At 38.9% G+C, this 21,414-nt stretch overlaps 1 protein-coding gene across 4 annotated transcripts in view; it reads left to right on the forward strand.

The window, feature by feature from the left end:
- LOC122795706 overlaps nucleotides 1-21,414 on the forward strand; it is a 1,598,363-nt gene that overhangs the window by 1,339,207 nt on the left and 237,742 nt on the right. For all 4 annotated transcript variants that reach the window (XM_044064005.1, XM_044064007.1, XM_044064006.1 and 1 more), the window contains exon 11: nucleotides 2,706-6,926. In XM_044064005.1, the coding sequence (XP_043919940.1) occupies nucleotides 2,706-6,926 (4,221 nt within the window). The remainder of the gene's footprint in view (nucleotides 1-2,705; nucleotides 6,927-21,414) is intronic.

Consider the following 21,414-nt stretch of genomic DNA (forward strand, 5'->3'; position numbering starts at 1 on the left):
ATAATGCCTGTTTACTGCCCTTCCGCAGATGTCTGGCATCCGGCAGTTCTGATGTACTGCGCCTGCGCAGTACATCAGAGCTGTGCAAAAGCAATGGAGAAAGCAAGATCTCCGTTGCTTTTTAGTGTTTCGCTATGTTAAATGAGTTTAACATAGCGAGACAGTTTAAAATAAGCAACAGAGATGTCCGTTGCTTATTTTAAAACTGTCTCGCTATGTTAAACTCATTTAACATAGCGAACACTAAAAAGCAACGGAGATCTTGCTTTCTCCGTTGCTTTAACACTGTCGCTATGTTAAATGGGTTTAACATAGAGACAGTTTAAAATAAGCAACGGAGATCTCCGTTGCTTATTTTAAAGCTGTCTCGCTATGTTAAACCCATTTAACATAGCGAGACAGTGTTTAAAAAGTTATACTAATGGAAAAAAGTCCGGGCGACCGGACCTTTTTCCATTAGTATAACTCGATTTACAACGGGCACGCTGGCCAATCAGCGTGCACGTTTTGGGGTGGTCATGGTATAATATGAGTTGTTGCAGTGTAAGTAGGTTCTGAAATTCCAACCGTCCTAGATTTCTTAGGCTCAGACAGTGGTGGGTTTTTTAAGGGGATCCTGTGGCAAATCGAGCAATATTATGGAAAGATGTTGCTAATTTATTGAGGTTGTTTTTGGAGAGATTAGTGTATATGGGGGAAGCATATAGAAGGGTAGAGATTAGGTGTGATCTGGCTAAGGTGGTCCTTGCTTCAGGTGAAAGGAAGGGTTTTATTCTATAAAGGGATCCAATTTTTTTATTAACTAATTTTATTGTGTTATTGATGTGAGTGTCAAAGGTGAGATTATTGTCAATAGCAATACCTAATAGTTTGGTTGTTGCGTAGTTCCAGGAGTTAAAATAAGATTCAGTGAAGTGAGGTTCAATTAAATGGGATTCGATAAAGTAAGTATTCGATGTTTTGAAATAAATCCATTTATATATATATATATATATATATATATATATATATATATATATATATATATATATATATATATATATTATATATATATATATATATATATATATACTTGATTGCTGATGATATTGCAGAAAACATATTTTGGATGCTTTCTACCTCTGACCAAAAGAGTGTTCTTCCTATATGTTATTCTATGGAGACTTATATCTGTATTCCCTTTTTCATTTTTCACAAGTTTAACATCCAAAAACTCTGTTTGTGTGAGGGAATAGTGCAAAGTAAATCTAAGAAATTTGGTGGTCTCCAAATAAGAAATAAATGCTGTCATATATTCTAAGTTGTCTTCCCATATAAAATAAATGTCATCAAGAAATTTTGCATAGACTTTTATGGCTGATATGTAGAGATGGTCATCTTTTAAAATATAACTGTCTTCCCAATCTGCCAAGACTAAATTCGTGTAACTGTTGGCACAGGGTCTATATTAATTTGGCATATTTTTACTTAGTCAAACTTCATATGGTCGAAACTATGGTCGAAACTACATGATCGACACTCTAAAAACTCAAAAAACAACTGGAAAGAAACTGAAGATCATGGTACAGTAGGGATCGGGGAATGTGCCCTTTTCCTCATTGTAGTACAATCTTGGAGTTAGCATATATAATTAGCAAGGGTTGAAGGGGTCCAGGGAGGCTTGCCACCCTACTAAAATGTCAGACGTGGTTTCAACCATATGAGTTTTGAAAATTCAATATTTCAAACAATTAAAATACATAGACACACATATATATATTCACACACACACACACATATAAAATATATACATATTACACACACACACACACACACACACACACACACACACACACACACACACACACACACACATATATATATATATATATATATTCTTCTTCTTCTTTTGGCTTTTCCCGGTTAGGGGTCGCCACAGACACACATATATATATATATATATATATATATATATATATATATATATATATATATATATATATATATATATTTATATATAAACTTGTCTGTGTATGTATCTTGAGAGCTAGAGAGACCACACAAATGCATGCCTGTTTTTATCCATCTATGTATAGCTTTATGTATACATATCTGTCACACACACACACACACACACACACACACACACACACACACACACACACACACACACATACATGCATGATGCATGTATGTAAATGTGTATGTTTACACATTTGTGTTGCGATGTTATGGTAGAAAGTGAGATGTGCACAGTAAATAATGGGATATTCTTCATACAGGGTCCAATTTTCTTTAAGTGCAGTTATTTCTTCATTAGTCTTCAGCATAAAATCCCTGTATTATTGCAAGTAGTCTGTGTTTAAGTTATATTTCAGGTTTATAATTTAATACTGAATTATAATGCAAGAAAAACATTGTAGAAAAATAGTTTTTGTGTTCCATCAGGTTATTATTTGTGTGGTTTAAATGGTCTTGGGTGCTCTGGTTTCTGTTTTATTGTTTTTATCCCCAGTAGTGTACATATGTATCTAAAATACAGTGATCTGTATTGAACATGACAGAACCAGAGTTAAGTTGTGTGGTTAAAATTTGAATTTGGTGCATTATTTCTTGTTTGGTATTTAAAATGTCAAAATGCTTTTATGTCTTAGAAGTAGTTTAAGGACGTCATTATGACAGGTTATGTCATATAATAATGGATATTTTATCATTGTTTCATATAGGGAGTCAACGACGGCCACCTCTTAGATACACACGCAGCAATACAGATTCATGTTTCAGTTTTACAAAATCTGAAAGCCCAACGTCACCTACTTCATCTTGGCGATCAGGATGTACCTTTCCTTCTCCAAGGAGTACTGGGCCTTCTTATTCACCTACGGAAATGTTTAGGACTGGGCCATCTTTTAAGTCATCCATTGGTTCATCAAAAGGAGGCTATGTTTTTTCTGCCATTTCTTCAAGTTCACAGCCAGGACGTTTTTCTCCAAAACAGACATACCGAGACAGCCCACCCACAGTACAGTCATCATCTGATGTCTCACCTACAGCTGAACCTGTATCAGTTAATCATGTAAGATATGATAGTCAGCCCAGTGCAGAATCTGTAACTTATATTAACCTAAGTATTGCAAAGGATGCACCGCATAACAGTACTGCTACAGAGAAGTCTGAATCTCCTGAAACCTCATATAGTATCAACTCTACATCACATTGTAGTGTTCCTATGGTAGAAACTGTACCAAATGAAACCACAGAACATGTAACTTACACCACTGTCAAAACAACGAATGCCATGTGCCTTAAGGCTTCTGCAGCACAGTCTTTTTCACAAACTAATGGAATTACAGTAGTAGAACCTGTGCCATATACTTCACCAGTGGCATCACTACTGCCTGAAAACCCACCTGCAGAAAAACATATTTTGCTTAACCAGCCTGTGGAAGAATCCATTGTTTATATCAGTGCACCATCATCAACGCAGCAAGAAGAGCATGATCATCCAGTTGTAGCCAAGTATGTATCTCTTGCTGAGTCACCTACACTGAAATCTGTACCCCATAGCACTACATCTACAACAGAATTTGTTTTCCAGTTTAGTACACCGACAACAGGGCAAGTATCTGATGAGAATTATCTTGCATCAAAGAGATTGTCAAGTGAAGTCCTACCAGAAAAGGGACTTGATTCACAGGAAAACCAACCAGTAGTGGAGCCTGTTCCATATGATAAACAAACAGCAGATGATTTGGTGCCATATGAGACTCCACCAAGCACAGCACTTGCGTCAGTTGAAAAACAGCCGTGTTCATATTTGCAGCCCACTGAGAACCAATTAAAAGAAGAGGTGGCACTTTCTAAAGACCACTCCGTTGTAGTATTGGGAACTTCTGAAGACAAGCTAAGTGCAGATTTGGCTCCTTTTGAGAACCAGTCAAAAACAGTATCAGAGCCTTCTGAGATTAAGCTTAGAGCTGAGTTGGTTTATGTTTCAAGCCTACAAAGTGAAGAACAGGAGTCCTTTGAAGACCAACAAAGAGAAAAGCCAGAGGTTCCTGAAGATCATCTCAGAGAACAGATGTTTTTATCTGACAAACAACCAAAAACAGAAACGGAGCTCACTCAGAATTACATTAGCTCAGAATATGTATCCTCTGAGAGGCAACCTGTTGTAGAAGTGGTAGAACATGAGAATCAGGCAAAAATAGAATTGGTATCCTGTAAAAACCAGGCCAGTGCAGAATTGTCTTCTGAAGACAATTACAGAGTAGAGATGGTGTACTCTGATAATTATTCACTTACTGAAACTGAGTCCCATGAGAACCAACCAGCAGCAGCATTGGAACTCTGTTGGAACCTGCAGGAGTCACCAAAACTTGAGCCTACTAAGAAACAGTCCACAGCAGGCTTAGAACCACATGAAAGCCAACCCAAAACAATGGTTGTGTGTTTTGAGAAACAAGCTGCAACAGAGCTAGTATCCTGTGAAAACCTTTCAAAAGAAGTGGAACTTTCCAAGGATCAGCTCAGAGAAGATTCGGTGCACAGAGAGAGTTGGCCAGTGGTAGACCAGGAGCATAGTAAAGATCAGGTAAGAGCTGATTTAGCACATTCTGAGAACCAAGTGAATGCAGAGGTGGAATATTTTGAGAACAGGCCAGCAACAGAATCAATGTTTTCTGTGGAACAGCTAAGTACAAGGATGGTACCCTTTAAGGACCATATTAGACCTGAACTGATGTTCAGTGATAATCATTCACCATCAGGGTTGGAGCATTCTGAAGGTCTAATTAGAGTAGAAGAGATATCTTGTGAAGAACAAAATAGACTTGAGCTGGTGTACCATGAGAGTCATTCAACAGTAGAACTGGAGCCTTCTGAGGATATTCCAAGAAAAGTGTTGGCGCCTTTTGTGGACCAAATCAAAGCAGAGCTTGTATACTGTGACAGTGAGTCTCCAGAAGACATGGAGCCTTATAAGGATCAAGTCAGAGCAAAGCTAGAACCCCATGAGGATGAACGCAGAGCAGAGCTGGTGTATCATGAGAACCAGTCATCAGCAGAATTGCAGCCTTCTGAGGACCATCTGAGAGAAGAACTGCTCTGCTGTGAGGATGAAGTCAGAGCTGAGCTGGTATACCATGAGAACCAGTCATCAGCAGAATTGCAGCCTTCTGAAGATAAGCACAGAGCAGAGCTGGTAACCCATGAGGATGAAATCAGAGCCGAGATGGTGTACCATGAGAACCAGTCATCAGCAGAATTGCAGCCTTCTGAGGACCAGCTGAGTGAAGAACTGCTCCCCTGTGAGGATGAAGTCAGAGCTGAGCTGTTATACCATGAGAGACAGTCATCAGCAGAATTGCAGCCTTCTGAAGATCAGCGCAGATCAGAGCTGGTATTCCATGAAGATGAAATTGGAGCTGGGCTGGTGTACCATGAGAGCCAGTCATCAACAGAATTACAGCCTTCTGAGGACCAGCTGAGAGGAGAGCTGTTCCCCTGTGAGGATGAATTCAGAGCTGAGCTGGTGTACCATGAGAGCCAGTCATCAGCAGAATTGCAGCCTTCTGAAGATCAGTACAGAGCAGAGCTGGTATCCCATGAGGATGAACTCAGAGCTGAGCTGGTGTACCATGAGAGCCAGTCATCAGCAGAATTGCAGCCATCTGAAGATCAGCACAGAGCAGAACTGGTATCCCATGACGATAAAATTAGAGCCGAGCTGGTGTACTATGAAAATGAGTCAGCAGAAGAAGTGGAACCTTCTGAGAAACAGGTAAGAGCAGAGCTGGTACCCTGTGAGGATGAAATAAGAGCCGAGATAGTGTACCATGAGAACATGTCACCAGCAGAACTGCAGTCTTCTGAAGATCAACACAGAGCAGAGCTTCTCCCCTGTGAGGATGAAATCAGAGCTGAGTTGGTGTACCATGAGAACCTATCATCAGCTTCTGAGGATCAACACAGAGCAGAACTGGTACTCTGTGATAAACACCCAGCAGTCCATCTAGAGCTTTATAAGAACCAAGAAGCTTCAGCAATAGAGACCTGTGGCAATAAGCTACTGAGAACACTGGAGCCATCTAAGAACCAACAAGAATCTCTACTTGTAACCTGTGAGAACAAACCAAGAGTAGAAACAGTGTACTGTGAAAATCAGCCAAGCAACCAAGCATTACCCACTGAGAATAAACCATGGGCAGGGTTCATAATTACTGAAAAGGAATGTATGCCTTTTGAAAATTCTGTAGTAGCACTGACCAGTGAAAATAATGTAACAGCAGAACAACTGTTATATGAAATACCACTTACCACTGAATATCTGTCTTGTGAGACCACACTTTCAGAAAAATCTTTGGGTCACATCACTCCTACTACAATATATCACACAGAGTGTAGCCCATCTGCAGACGTCTGTGATGTGTATATTAACCAAGTTGCAATACACAGCAACTCCTATTGTGTTGCATCTGAAGTAGAGACTTCATCACTTGATGGACAGCCTACACCTGCCACAGAGCAGAGGTTAAAATATAATGGTCACCAAAGTACTGAAAGATATATGACATTTGATGAAACAACTACACCTGAAAGTGTGTCTAGTAGTACTTTGCATGCATTAGCAGACTTATCACTCACTGATCCATCAACAACTGAGCTAATACAGTATCAGTCCATAGCTGACTATGTGTCTGTTGATAATGCTGTCACTACAAATGCATCACTACCCTGCAATCCAACCCAGGCTGAAGCAAATTTCTGTTCTGATGTACTGACAACTGAGACCACACTGCCTAGCCAAGTGCCAGAATCTTCCTTCAGAATCACAACTCAGGGTATGCTTCTCCAGTCAGATGAGGATGGACCTGGAATTTGTAACCCCAGTGACTCACAATCAATTGCTTTCACATTGTCTGAAAATGGGAATGGAACACCTTCAGGTATGTCACAGCAAAATTCTTTATCCCCCTAAATAGCACATGAATTGCCTGTTATTACTTTGTGACACTTGTTCAGTTTTGTAATTATTCTACCTCCCTAGTTTAGTGAGTTAGTTATTTATTGCAGTACCCATGTTGCGTAAATGTTATCTGTAGTGAATAAACAGAAAGAAACACTTCGCTGCATATAAAAATACTTTAAAAACACTGTGGGTGAAAAGGCAAAATTATATTATATAATGAATAGTATATATAATAAAGTTGGTATCTTTTTGTCATAAGCACTTGCCAAGAGCACTTGCTTTGAGAGCTGAATATTGGGGGGTTACATGTAGCTGAAGTGTGTACAGTACTTAGCGCTTGAATTAATTAAACTAGGCTTCATCAGAAGAAAGAAGCTATCCTTTTTCATAAGGTACAACAACCTCAGAATTGATTAAGGAAAGGAATGTAGAATAATAGCTGCCTGGTCATAGTGGAGGCCTTTGTCTCCATGAGAAACACAATTCTGAATCTGCTTTGTGTTCCTTGTCATAGAATGTGAACAAGCGGAGATGTACATGGTTGTACTTTCAGTCTAGAGAGATTGTGTAAGTTTGTGTCTGAGATAGCACAAGTGTAACATCTGTACTGTAATTGTTCAAATGCTTGGGAAAAGTGGACCAGACTCCTTTCTTCACAGTTTCCATTATCTCCTGGAGCTAAAGTTAAAGAGGATCTTTCTGTCAGAGTTTTCCAGGAGTGGGCTATTTTACTGCCGCAGCTTTGCTATACTGTGGACAGTGCAAATTGTCAGGCATCTTGTGGAGTGGAGGATTGTGACCCGCCACCTAATTAAGCACATTCATAAACAGTTCTCCATCTTGCACATATTTAAAGAACTCTTTTCCTCTCTGGAAGTTAAACTTCATGATCCTGTATTTGAATTTGCTGGTTTAATGGTTTGAAATGTATATCTTTTGTCTTTATTTCCCTGTTTAATGATGAAACATCACTGCTGCTCACCCATTTGACCTGTTTGTTCCCTGGATGACAGAGTCACATGGCTCATTCATTCTTGTGTAGCGTTAGGATTGCATGATGAGAGCCGAACATCATCCATTGTAGAAGATCAGACATTTTGATTTTAAGGCCTTGTCCATTCACACTGCAAAGGCCCATCATGTCACAAAGGCTGATGTGCAGTAAACATGTACAAGGTGCATGATTCATCAGTGATTCTCCCTCCTTGAAGGAAGAGTGCCTCCAGCAATCTAATGTCTCTACATGGAGCTCACAGTCTGGGCATGCGCTCCATAGTCCTCCTTCTAGAGAGAGTTGAGAAGGCTGTGCCTGAATCAGTTCATCTGGTTTGTAGTCAGGATCTTGTCTGTAGTCAGCTATGTTAATGGAGCATACAGAAGACGTTCTTGGTGGATGTCACCTCTGCTTCTAGGATAACTCAGATGCATGCCTTTTTTTGCTGGCAACCTTATTTCATCTTTCACAAGGATCAGATGTCCTTTAGAACAAGTCTAGATTTTCTCCAAAACGTTAGTGTCAGAACTGTCTTTAAAACATTCCTTTTACCTTCTTTCACTGTGTCCTGTGTTTGAATTTAAGGGAGAAACAGCTCTTCTTGATCCTGATTTGAACTGCTTCTACTTGAAGAAGATGCATCCCTTCAGAAAGTCAGCCATCTTTGTGTCTCCTTTATTTTGGGAAATAGGGGCATGTAGTAGCAAAGTAAATCCTATTCAAGTGGTTTGCTATTTACATTGCTTATTGTCACTAGGAAATAACTGCCCATTGGAATATGCTTCAGTCAAAAATATCTCCATAGGGATGTGGAGCCTTCCAGTGCCTGCTTCAAGAATGTATCTATTGCTGATATATGTATAACATGTACTTCATCATAGCCTTGCATCTTCACCAAGAGTTTTTGATTGGATTTTGATTCCAGGAGTTGAGGCTTTTTTAACACCTTGGTGCTTCAGGATTTGACCTTCTGACTCCTTGCCTTTTGGTGTTCTTCAAACTCCTGCTTCCCAAGAAGGTTTCATTTGCAGTGCTTGGGACTCTTCTTATAGTCGCATACTGCAGAAGGTCATCACAGTCAAATGTAATAGCTATGTACCTACAATGTCTGGGGTGAATGCTTATTATCTTTCCAATGTCACCCTATGTTTGCTGTGCCTCTTCATTCAGCCTCAGTAAAAGGATTTTCCTTTAAGTATAATACATGTTGTTTGTGTTGTGTGCACAAATGAGGAGGACTGGTATTTGTAGTGCCCTGAAAGCCCAGGGAATGACATATGTAGGTTGGCAGGAGGTGTGCACACTCCCAATATGTGGAATTAGGACATTTTCAAAATTTTGTCTGGAATATCCAAAGAAGAAATTCCACCACCTCCTTACTGCAGTTAACAGTCAGAAATGGACATCAAATAGTTCAGGTGTTATGGTGAATACACTGTTATTTTCCGATCTTGGTTGGAACATTATCAATAAATGCCACATAAAATGTTATAAAGATGCAGTTTTTATTAATCTAGTATTTTTATAAAGAATTTAAAACTGCAAAAGACTTAATACCAAGATTATAATGAGTTTATATGCATCAGATGTAGTGAAATTCACTGAAATTTGTCAAACTGCTTTTTAAACAAAAATATTAATGTATCTGTATATGAGAGAGAGAGAGAGAGAAGCTTTTAAACCTACCAGGAAATTTCAGACGTATCACATTTTTACAGTCTATGTTTTGATGAGTTGGTCTCAGGCAACATTTATGTAGATAAAGTTATTTTTAGCTATTATACTGATTAATATTTATAGGGGAAGCATTTTGTGATGCGCGTTATAAGAATCATTGTTTCATGAAGTTACATATTTGATACAAAACCTGCTTAAAGATAGACAGTAGTCTTTCACCAAATCCTAATAGCATCCCTAGGGTTGTGTGGTTGCAGTATCACATTCCGGCCTTTAGAGGGACACCCTGGCTATAAAAGAGATAACACCCTCCTACTTAGTGTCACTAAGACTCATGTCTTTTTTCCCTTACAGTGCCTATTTTGTTTACAGAAAGAGCACCCTACTGAATCTTATGCTCCTTGTGCATCTTTAAAAATAAATACTTAAATAAATTTTAAAAATTACACAGGCGAGCTAAAAACATTCTAGTTTTTATTGAGTATATAATTAATTTTTTTTTTCTACTTAGATCCCTGACTCTTCTGGCAAACATTATAAAAAAGCAAATACCTGAACAAGTTAAAGCAAAAATATGAAATGTTTTCCTCTGAAATGAAAAAAAAGTATGGATGTTTGGAACCTATGAAGCATCAGCCATAAAACACGACTTAGAACTTTTGTGTTGAATAAAGTTGCTTCCTCATATTGTCCAAAGAAGAACTCAAATAAACTGTTGTAGCAGTTGTAAGCAAACGTCTTCATTGAAGTTTAGGAGCATCGCACTAAGGAAGTCCATGTTTCAACTACGAAACAAATGTAGACAATCTAGGTCCTAGGTCCAGCAGGTCTACCACTGAATTATTAAAACAGCTGAGAAATGGTCAAGGTCCTGACGCATTATCTTTATCTGATTATTTAATGTATAAAATCACCAATAATCACAATGGCAGCTCAGATAGCGAAAACGATCCCCAGAGGATGTAGAATAAATAAAACAAAACTAATAAAATGTAAATTTTCATCCACGGGATACACCACAGCTCTGGACACTGAAGGCAATTGTAAACGTTAATGGTCACAATAATAAAATAAGCATGATATCAGCTTCGACAAATTTCGATAAATATTTTATTGTGCACAGTTAGCGCTTTCATCTCTAGGGCTTCTTCAGACTTAGTAAAACAATTAGATGTCCAGCCTTAAATACATTGTCATCATTAAAATTCATTACATCATATCCTGTTAACATATAATTAAAAAGCAAATATGCAAGCTTGTCAAAATGATAAATACATATGAATATGTATCTAAAAACATATAAAAAACCTCTGTACAAAGATCTATTTGTTGAAAAATCATATATAAAAAATCTATATATGTAAATAAATATATCTAAAATGCGTGTAATAGTGAAACTGTAAATACCTAAAAATGTATGAAAAATATATATCAAATATTGCTTAAAAATGTTTTAGGCTGATAATGTTAAATCTATTCATGTTAAAAATCACTTAATTTTTTTATTTATTTAGAAACTTGCAACCTTCTATTACTTAGAATGGGCTTAAGTGGAATTTTATCATTAATGCCCGGTGGTCTATCAGCCCTAAATTTAATAATCCATTTGATTTTGGTTCATTCTGTGTAGTTGCAAACATTACCCCCCCAAATATTAAAATGGATGACCTGCAACACTGTGAACTTAAAATGATGGTCTGGGCCAGTTATCATAACATGCTTAGCTAAGACGCTGCGTTCATCATTTTGTCATATATAATAAATATGCTCTCTGATTCTTTCTCTTAATTTTCTATTTGTTTTTCCTATATAGAAAGCATTACATTTCATACAGCGTGCTGGGTAAATCACATTTTTTGTGTCACAATTTGCTATTGCATCTAATGAATAAACATAGTTGGTAACGGGATGTACAAATACATTGGAATTATCAATGTATTCACATTGATTGCATTTATTGCAAGATTTTGTTCCTATAAATAATTCTTTTGTACTTAAAGTATCAGCCTCTCTACTATTTCTAGTTTGGCATAATAGCTGTTTAAGATTCTTCTTATTTTTAAAAACAAACTTGGGTGTATCACTGACAATCTCCTTAATATTCTCATCCAACATAAGTACATCCCAGTGTTTCTTAGAAATATCTGTGATGATATTTGTATCTATACTAAAGTACATAGGAATCTTAACTACATCTGTGTTCCAAGAGCATACCCCCAATGAATCAGAATTAACAGTGTAATCAGAAAAATAAGGTCTAGCTGTGGTACATCTAAGGGAATTGATGTTGGTGAAAGCTTTATGGATTTCATCAGCTTTGTAACCCCTTTCCAAGAGTCGGTTGGTCAAATTATTCAATTCATGATTAAAGTCTGTTTCTAAAGGATTGAGCCTGGAGGCTCTCATAACCTGTCCTTTGACATTTCTAAAGACGTAACTTGGATGCATGCTAGTTCTATGCAACAATGTGTTCCTAAAGCATGCCTTCCTATGTATCCCGGTGTTTACTAATCCATTCTCAAACCTTTCTAAATTAACATCAAGGAAACTGATTTTATCCAAAGAAAAATTCATAGTAAAATTTAAAAAGTCAGTTAAGTCATTTAATTCTTCATTAAATCTGATTAATGATTGCACATCACCTCTCCATAATAAAAACAAGTCATCTACAAACCTTCTATAGAAACATACGTATTGTGTAAAACTTTCTAGATGAAACAGTTCATTTTTTTCCCAGTGGGCCATGACTAAATTGGCGTAACTATTTCTCTTGGAAAGGGGTTACAAAGTTGATGAAATCCATAATGCTTTCACCAACATCAGTTCCCTTTGATGTACCACAGCTAGACCTTATTTTTCTGATTACACTGTTAATTCTGATTCACTGGGGGTATACTCTTGGAACACAGATGTAGTTAAGATTCCTATGTACTTTAGTATAGATACAAATATCATCACAGATATTTATAAGAAACACTGGGATGTACTTATGTTGGATGAGAATATTAAGGGGATTGTCAGTGATACGCCCAAGTTTGTTTTTAAAAATAAGAAGAATCTTAAACAGCTATTATGTCAAACTAGAAATAGTAGAGAGGCTGATACTTTAAGTACAAAAGAATTATTTATAGGAACAAAATCTTGCAATAAATGCAATCAATGTGAATACATTGATAATTCCAATGTATTTGTACATCCCGTTACCAACTTTGTTTATTCGTTAGATGCAGTAGCAAATTGTGACATGAAAAATGTGATTTACCTAGCACACTGTATGAAATGTAATGCTTTCTATATAGGAAAAACAAATAGAAAATTAAAAGAAAGAATCAGAGAGCATATTTATTATATAAGACAAAATGATAAACGCAGCGCCTTAGCTAAGCATGTTATGATAACTGGCCCAGACCATCATTTTAAGTTCACAGTGTTGCAGGTCATCCATTTTAATATTCGAGGAGGTAATGTTTGCAACTACACAGAACGAACCGAAATCAAATGGATTATTAAATTTAGGGCTGATAGACCACCGGGCATTAATGATAAAATTCCACTTAAGCCCATTCTAAGTAATAGAAGGTTGCAAGTTTCTAAATAAATAAAAGATTAAGGGATTTTTAACATGAATAGATTTAACATTATCAGCCTAAAACATTTTTAAGCAATATTTGATATATATTTTTCATGCATTTTTAGGTATTTACAGTTTCACTATCATACGCATTTTAGATATATTTATTTACATATATAGATTTTTTATATATGATTTTTCAACAAATAGATCTTTGTACAGAGGTTTTTTTATATGTTTTTAGATACATATTCATATGTATTTATCATTTTGACAAGCTTGTATATTTGCTTTTTAATTATATGTTAACAGGATATGATGTAATGAATTTTAATGATAACAATGTATTTAAGGCTGGACATCTAATTGTTTTACTAAGTCTGAAGAAGCCCTAGAGGTGAAAGCGCTAACTGTGCACAATAAAATATTTATCGAAATTTATCGAAGCTGATATCACGCTTATTTTATTATTGTGACCATTAACATTTACAATTGCCTTCAGTGTCCTGAGCTGTGGTGTATCCCGTGGATGAAAATTTACATTTTATTAGTTTCATGATTATTTAATGTGTTGTGTGCATGGATCCTGTTTAAAAGAAGCCCACCACCAACCCACTTACTTGGTTTGTTTGTGTCTTTTGGCTTTTCCCGGTTAGGGGTCGCCACAGAGGAACTCCGGTCCGCTAATGATTGGCAGTTGATTTTTACATACTGGCTTGCCAGGCCTGATGCACAACCTTCACCGAAGGTATACCCATTCATGCATGTCTTCACGCAGAAGACGCTCCAGCTGAGAATCGAACCAGTCAGTGTCTTACTGTGAGGCGACAACACTACCGCAGCACCACCACCACGGAACCCACTTACTTGGTAAAAAGTAAATACTTAAAAGATAGATAGATCAGTAGATAGGTGTAGTTGGCAATTTGTCTGTTCCATTGCATGTTTGTGTGTATCACTAGTTCCTTTGCTTCATTGTATGTTTGTGTGTATCACATATGTAAGAGGAAGAGATGATGTTTCAGATTCTTGGAAATATCTCAGGTTTTCAGCTGTGCGTAAAATCCCTGTTGACATTTTTATCCTCTGTGTCTCTGTTTTTCCCTCTTTATCTCTCTTTTTCTCTCTTTTGGTTGACATGGAGTTAAGTCGACATTTGCTTAATTGACTTAATTTGGTCAATTATACAGATGGTCAACAGGTGTGTGAGATCGACAATCCCCAGGTAGGGTAATAGTCTCAGAGTTATTATATATAGTTAGTGGGGGGGGCACAACCCTCCACATGGGGATTGCAAGTACAAAAAAACAGTTTTAAAGTTGCATGCATCAAGGTTCTTCATCAGCACATGCGTACTAGGTTATCAAAGTTTCAGTTTGATGTAGAGAAGTTTACCTTCAGGATGCCGACATACGTATTAGTCAAACAACTGAAGGTTTGCCTAACTTGCTAACTGGGTAGAACTGAAATTACTTCTGGTAAAAATGGAAAGCTGCACTGTTGTGACATACATTCTGACCCCTTCTTATGCTTATATTCCTAATTTATTCCTTAACAGCTGAGAATTTTCAGAAGGTCTAACCTCAATTTATTGGCTGCTTGTTGTATTTATATTTGACTTCTAATCTAATTTTTATGCTTCAATTTTTGCAAAGAAAAAATACCATTTTTATGTAGAAAAAAGTATTCCTTTTTAAGTCTGAAATCTCACCAATTTACATATTCATTCATGGTTGTGTTTATTTTACTCTGAGGTGAACTGAGAACTATACTTTAGTTTTCAGATTACTTCTGCAGATGTTACACCCTGTCAGTTAACAAAGACCATTCTGAACCAAATTCTCCCCTACTTCAATTAACATAGGCTTACTGCTTCAATGTATTCTTATAAAGTATTCTGGACCCCTGTATAATCTTTCAATGTGTGATGTACAGACTAATAGATTTTAGGAAAGTAGACAACAGAATTCCATGCCTTTCAAAACATATAAGGTATGCAGACGTTGCTGTAACTTGTAAAAATGACATAACATATCACTTTTTTTGAAAAAAAAAATAGTCTTAATCATCAACCTATTTTCCCATTTTCTGGATGGCGTTGGGGTGTCATGTCCCCATCTGTCTTGATTCAATGCCACTTTCCTACCTTCTTCAACAGTCATGTCTAACTGTTGCATACCTTTTTCCACACACTCCATCCATCTCTTTGCTGGACACCCTCATTTCTTCTTGCCTTTTTGCTATCAGTCTCAAACCTTTTTCACTAGATTGTATTCTGCTTTCCTGCACATGTTCCTGAATTGGTGTAATCTGTACTCTGACCTTCTCTGAATTTGGAGCGACACACTTTGCCTTCTCATTTCTCTGTCCGTCCCACATTGTGCATCGTATTGCCATCCTTAAGCATTTCCTTGCCATTGCCTTAAGCTTCATCCCTACACTGCTCAGGTTTCTCTACCATACAGTAGTACTGGTCACACCACTGTTTTATACCCCTTACTTTTCAGCAGCATTGGTACTCGTATGTCATACATTATCCACGATACTCTAAGCCATTTGGCTGCAGCCCCTGTGATTGTAGCTTTGACTTCCTTATTCAGACGTCCCTTCTTCTTACCACCCCTCCCAGGTACATAAACCTGTTAACCTCTTCCCCTGTTCTCATTTCTGTCTCATTTCCCAGCTCCTTCTGATTTCCTCCATTTATTGCCATGACACTTGTGTTGTCTATATTCAGTTTCATCCAGTGTACCTTCACTTTTGGTTTCATTCCCCTGTCATTTTCTGAAGTTCTCTCTCAAAGTCTGTCTGTAATGCCACATCTTCTGCATATAGCAGTTTTGTTTGTCTGTCCCCTCCGACCTGTTTGCTGAAGAGCTGTGGGCTCAGAGATAAACCTTACACACCCACTCCCACTGGAATTCCCTTTGTGAGTCTGAATACTGTTTGAACCTGTGTCATTGGGTCATTGTATATAGCCTGCACTAATTCTACCAATGTTTCTGGGACTCCTAACCTCCATAGTACTGCCTACATCAGCTATATTGGGACTTTGTCATATGCTTTCTCTAAGTCTAGGAATGCCAAGCTGGACTCTTTCCTCATGTCTAGCGTCTTCTCAACTATCTGTCTCACTGGAAACTTCAGGTTGGTTGTACTATATCCTGATCTGAATCCAAACTGCTCATCTCCCATTTTACTTTCTACTACTCTCTGGACCCAAACACTGAAAAGTTTACAAAAGTATCTGCAGTTATTCACGAAGCTGTTGCCTGCTACAGAAAGATTTATGAAGATAAGAAAAAAAATTAGCGATCCAGACATCTCTTGATAGACATCTCAAGAGAGCTGAGGAGGGACACAAAAGGCAAGAACAGCAAGACAACTCCCAGTGCCATCTACATCTACAGGAGGTTCTGTGAATATTCCCAGTTCTTGTTCCTCAGACTCTGATGACTTTCCATCTGCACACACATCACCATCCTTTACCTAACGAATATTGTTATGGTTATTGTGATTATTGTGTATTATTCTATTATACATTAAACTAGTGTTTAAGGCTGGTAAAATATACTGTCAAGTATTAGTGACACTTTAATTAAACATTCAACTAATCACCTTTATTGTACAGCATGATTAGTGATGAGTACAAATTGAGCTTGCCAGTTATACTTGAAAAAAACCCTATACTAGCAAAGTCAGCTGTTCATGCACCAGATGTCAAGGGAGTGTTGAGTACCACCAAAAGAGCACAAATCAATGTCTCACACGTGCAATGAATTCATTGTGCTGTTTTGGTGGTTCTTGGTACAATTTTTAGTACACGACCACTCTTTCCTTAATTATCAAGGGATTATTGGACTTATGAGCATTTTGACTTATGACAAATCCCCAGGAACCTAACATCTTTGTAAGCAAAGCAACACCTGTTTAATGAAGAATGTCAGAACAGGACAGTAAAGGCATATGAACTAAAACCACTTATAAACAGGTATCACAGAAAGGTTGCATCTTTACCCCATTTGTGATATCAGTATGAATTTTAGAGATAATAACAGGGCTGTTAACTACAAAAATGTCTCACTTCATGTCTTCCAGTGCAACATTCCTCTGAATTTGGCCCGACAGCTTTAGCAGCCAGAAAACGTGGTATTGTAGCCATAGTATGTAACATCTGAAAAAAGGGGGTTCCTGACATATATAGGGGTTTTAGGTTCATAGGTGCTTACTAGGCTAATGACCCCAAGGACCTTTTTAAGCCTAGCCATGCATCTCAAATCACTGAGAAGTTCTGGTACCCTTGATAAGTGTAAGCAGGGGCTTGGGAGGAGAAACATTTACAAGCAGGGGCCTGGGAGATGAACCATTTACAGGCTGCCTGTATCTGTTAGAGACATAGATGCCAAACCAGGGCTGAATTTTCTCTTCCCCATGCAGTTATCCAAGTTACACTTGAATTGGGTTAGGGAGAAACTCTGTTTCATATGGATGGGGAGCTTGTTTCAGAGAAGGGGTAGTCTCTGGGATAAATACCTGTCTCTCTAGCAGGTCCTATTGATATCACAGGCAAGGTCTAAGTCTTTAGAACTGGTCATTTTGATGCTGTTTGTCTTGCAGATATGCATGATCTCCATCAGAGTGGGGTCTGACAGTGCCTTGTATGCCAGGCATAGATCTCCCTTCAACAGCCTGTAGGAGACAGAATACATGGACAGAGCCTTGAGGACATCTGCATAGGATATGTTACTTATGCCCTGTATTCTTTTAGTGAGGAACCTCTGTGGACATTCCAGTTGTTGGATATGCCTGGTTAGGAGAATTCCAAAGAGGATATTGTGCTCAATGATAGCTCTGATGAATGCTGAATGCAGTGGAACAATGACTTCTGTGGACCTAGATTCCATACTTTTGTTTATAATTCGCATAACATTGAATGATTTCCTCAGTACTGTAGTCGTGTGATGATCAAAGGCTAGATTACTGTCTGTGTATGTCCTCAAGTCCCTGACTACTAGGTTCATAGGTTCATAGGTTCATAGGTTCATACTAGGCTATCTGCCCAAGGGCATTTATAAGCCTAGCCCATAGTTATGTGGCTTTCGCCACCCCTTTAGTTTGAATAAAAACTATGCCTATCATTTTGCTGTGCCTCTGTCAAGCAGGGACACTGAAGTAATCCCTGGGGTATATCTGCAATCTCCCATCCATTGGTCAAGATTCCTCTTGAACAAGGCCAGAGAGGTGCTCTGCCTCACATGTACCGGGATTTTGTTCCACAGCATAGGGAGTCTCTGGGTGATGAATCTGTCCCTCCAGCACGTTCTATTTATAACCGTGTCAAGGTTTAAGTCTCCTGCCCTTGTGGTTCTGAGGGATCTAGATTGTTTGAGGTGAAGCATATTCATCAAATCTGGGTTTGACATGGCCTTATATGTCAGGCACAGGTCACCTCTGAGCAAGCGGTATGAGACTGAATAGAGCTGGAGTTCTTTCAGTCGGGCAGCATAAGACATATTTTTGAGACCCTTTATCCTTTTGGTGAGGAACTTTTGGGGCCTTTCAAGCTGCAGCAGGTGTCTGGTCAGATACATTCCGAACAGGGCATTGTACTCAATCATAGGTCTAATGAGTGATGAGTACAGGGGGACGATGACCTCCCTTGATCTAGATGTGAATCCCTTCATGATCAGGTGGGCGATATAGAAGGTTTTCCTAACTACTTTAGCAACATGAATGTCAAACGAAAGGCTACTGTCAACCTGGGTCCCCAGATCCTGATGACTTTTCTGTGCTCAGTGGATTGCCACCTATATGGTAGCTAGGGGTAACCTTGTTTTTCCCGAAGGGTATGACTATGCATTTTTTGGTGTTTAACTTCAGGCCATGGCTCTGGCACCAGTTATCCGTTTCTGTGAGGCCCTTCTGGAGGATATCTGTGTCAGATGTGTTTTCGACTATGGCCCAGTTTGCAGTCATCTGCAAACTTTGTCAGCCATAACCCTCCTGTGTTTGCTTGTACTTCAGAAAAGTAGATGCCGAACAAGAGTGGACCCAGGACTGAGCCCTGTGGGACACCACTTGTGACAGGCTTTGAGTCTGACATGGCTCCAGCAACTCTGACCCTGTGGGTTCTGTCACTTAGCCAGTTTGCAACCCATCTTGTGATGTATGGGTTTACATTCAAGCTGATGAGTTTTTCGATGATACCTGAGTGGGGTATTGTGTGAAGGCCTTTGCCAGGTCGAGGTAGGCTGTATGGACTGCCTTTCCTCATCAATGGCCTTGGTGACTGTCTCGAAAAAGTCAACCAAGTTTAAGAGGCAGGATCTGCCTTTGACAAAGCCAAACTGGGTTGGATCCAAAGTCTGCAAGTTCCCTATGTCTTTATTTATGAGTTCCATTATGATCCTCTCCATGGCTTTGCAGATAAGGCTTGTCAAGCTAATGGGGCGGTAATTTCCAGGGTCTGTGGAGGCACCGCCCTTATGAAGTGGGACCACAGTCGCGTCGCCACTCCTTGGTACGTATCCTGAGGTGAGGCTAAGATTAAACAGCTGTCCTAACTGTGGGTTTAATTCCTCGTTGAGTTCGTGAAGCACACAGCCGGGGACACCATCCGTCCCATGGATGCTGTGTTTTTGCCTTAGTGAGGGCAGTTCTCACCTGGGCGTTGGAGATGTTTGGGGGGGCTACAATCCTCTGGAATAGATATCTCTCCTTTTGGGGAGGGGTTTGCACTGAACCTGTCAGCCAGTATGTTGGCAATGTGTGTAGGTTCAGTAATTTTCACATCATTTTGAACTAATTCTGAGCATATCTGGGAGTTTCCTCCTAGGTTTCTAACATAGCTAAAGAAGGCCTTATGATTCCCTTTAGAGTCCTTGGCGATTTTTCTCTCAAAATTTGCCTTGGATGATTTTATGAGAGCTCTTAGCTTTTTACTTATAATGATCAAAGGTGTCTTACCTTTCAAGGATTTTGCTCTATCTTGTAGTAGCTTCCTCCTTTTGTTGTAGAGCTTGTTTATGGCTGGGGTCCACCAGACTGGACGCTTGCCTTTGGTACAGAGAGTCTTAGTTTTGTTTGGGATTGCCTGATCCATGCAGTCCTGTAGGTGCTGGTAGAAGGCATTTGTAAGTGATTCAGCGGTTTGAGTAATGTTTACCACTGGCTCAGGGGCCTTAAAGGAGACCACACTAGTTTTAGAAGTGTGAAATCGGCTTTGAGAAGTTTTTCACTGTAGTCTTTTTGTTTCAGGTGGGGCGGGATGAGGACCTCCAGCGAGATTAGTTTATGATCTGATCTCACCAGTGAGGGTATACTTCGGTGTCGAACATTTTGATCCCATGTTCGTGATGATGAGATCAAGTATGTTTTCTCCTCTTGTGGGGATGGTGACTAGTTGTTCCATGGCATTTGAGTTTATGAACTCCAGGAATCTTTGGGTTAGAGTGTTCGGGCTTGAGTAGTGTTCCCAGTCTATATTAGGGTAGTTGAAGTCACCTAGTATGATGGTGTTTGGAGATACATTTATCCTCCAATGTTTTCAGGAAGGCCATGTGAGGTTCCTGAGTTTGAGAGGGTGGCCTGTAACATGCTACAAATTGCAGAGCAGTCTTGCCTATGGTTAATTGCACCTGGATGGTCTCCGATGCATCGTGCGTTGCCACCAACCTTGAGGTGTGGGTGTCCTTTATGAATATGGACACCCTCCTTTCTTGGTGTTGTCCGGATTTTGGGGCCGGAACGCATGATATGAGGTGAAACCTGTTAGTGCTGGGGTGCTCTCAGGAGCCTTGAACCAGGTTTCTGTCACAGCACAGACATCGATGTTCTCCATATTGAGAAGGGCCTCGAGTGCGTGCATCTTGTGATTGAGACTTCTGGCATTGAGCAGCATTACCCTTAGTTTTTTTCCTTTTTGGTGTTCTAGGGTGGTAGGTTTAGAATTTGAGGTCAGCTCTTAGGGGCATGTTGTCAGTTTGATAGTTACCAGGATTGGTTTTGCTACTGATATAAAAAGAGCTCAGTAGAGACCTGTTCTAGGCCATTATTGTGTTATGCACATTGAGCAGACTTTAAATCAAAATTTCTAGTGGAAAGCAGATGTAATGCGAAAACGTCAGACTGCAGCAATGATAAACTCTTAGCATAGAGGTGTAATGTTTATCTGTAAAAGGCCATATTTCAGTCCCTCCTGAGATTTCATTGTGATACTTTCAT

Source organism: Protopterus annectens, chromosome 2.part2 (assembly GCF_019279795.1).
Source record: "Protopterus annectens isolate FY-2018-M chromosome 2.part2, PAN1.0, whole genome shotgun sequence".
Taxonomy (NCBI): domain Eukaryota; kingdom Metazoa; phylum Chordata; order Ceratodontiformes; family Protopteridae; genus Protopterus; species Protopterus annectens.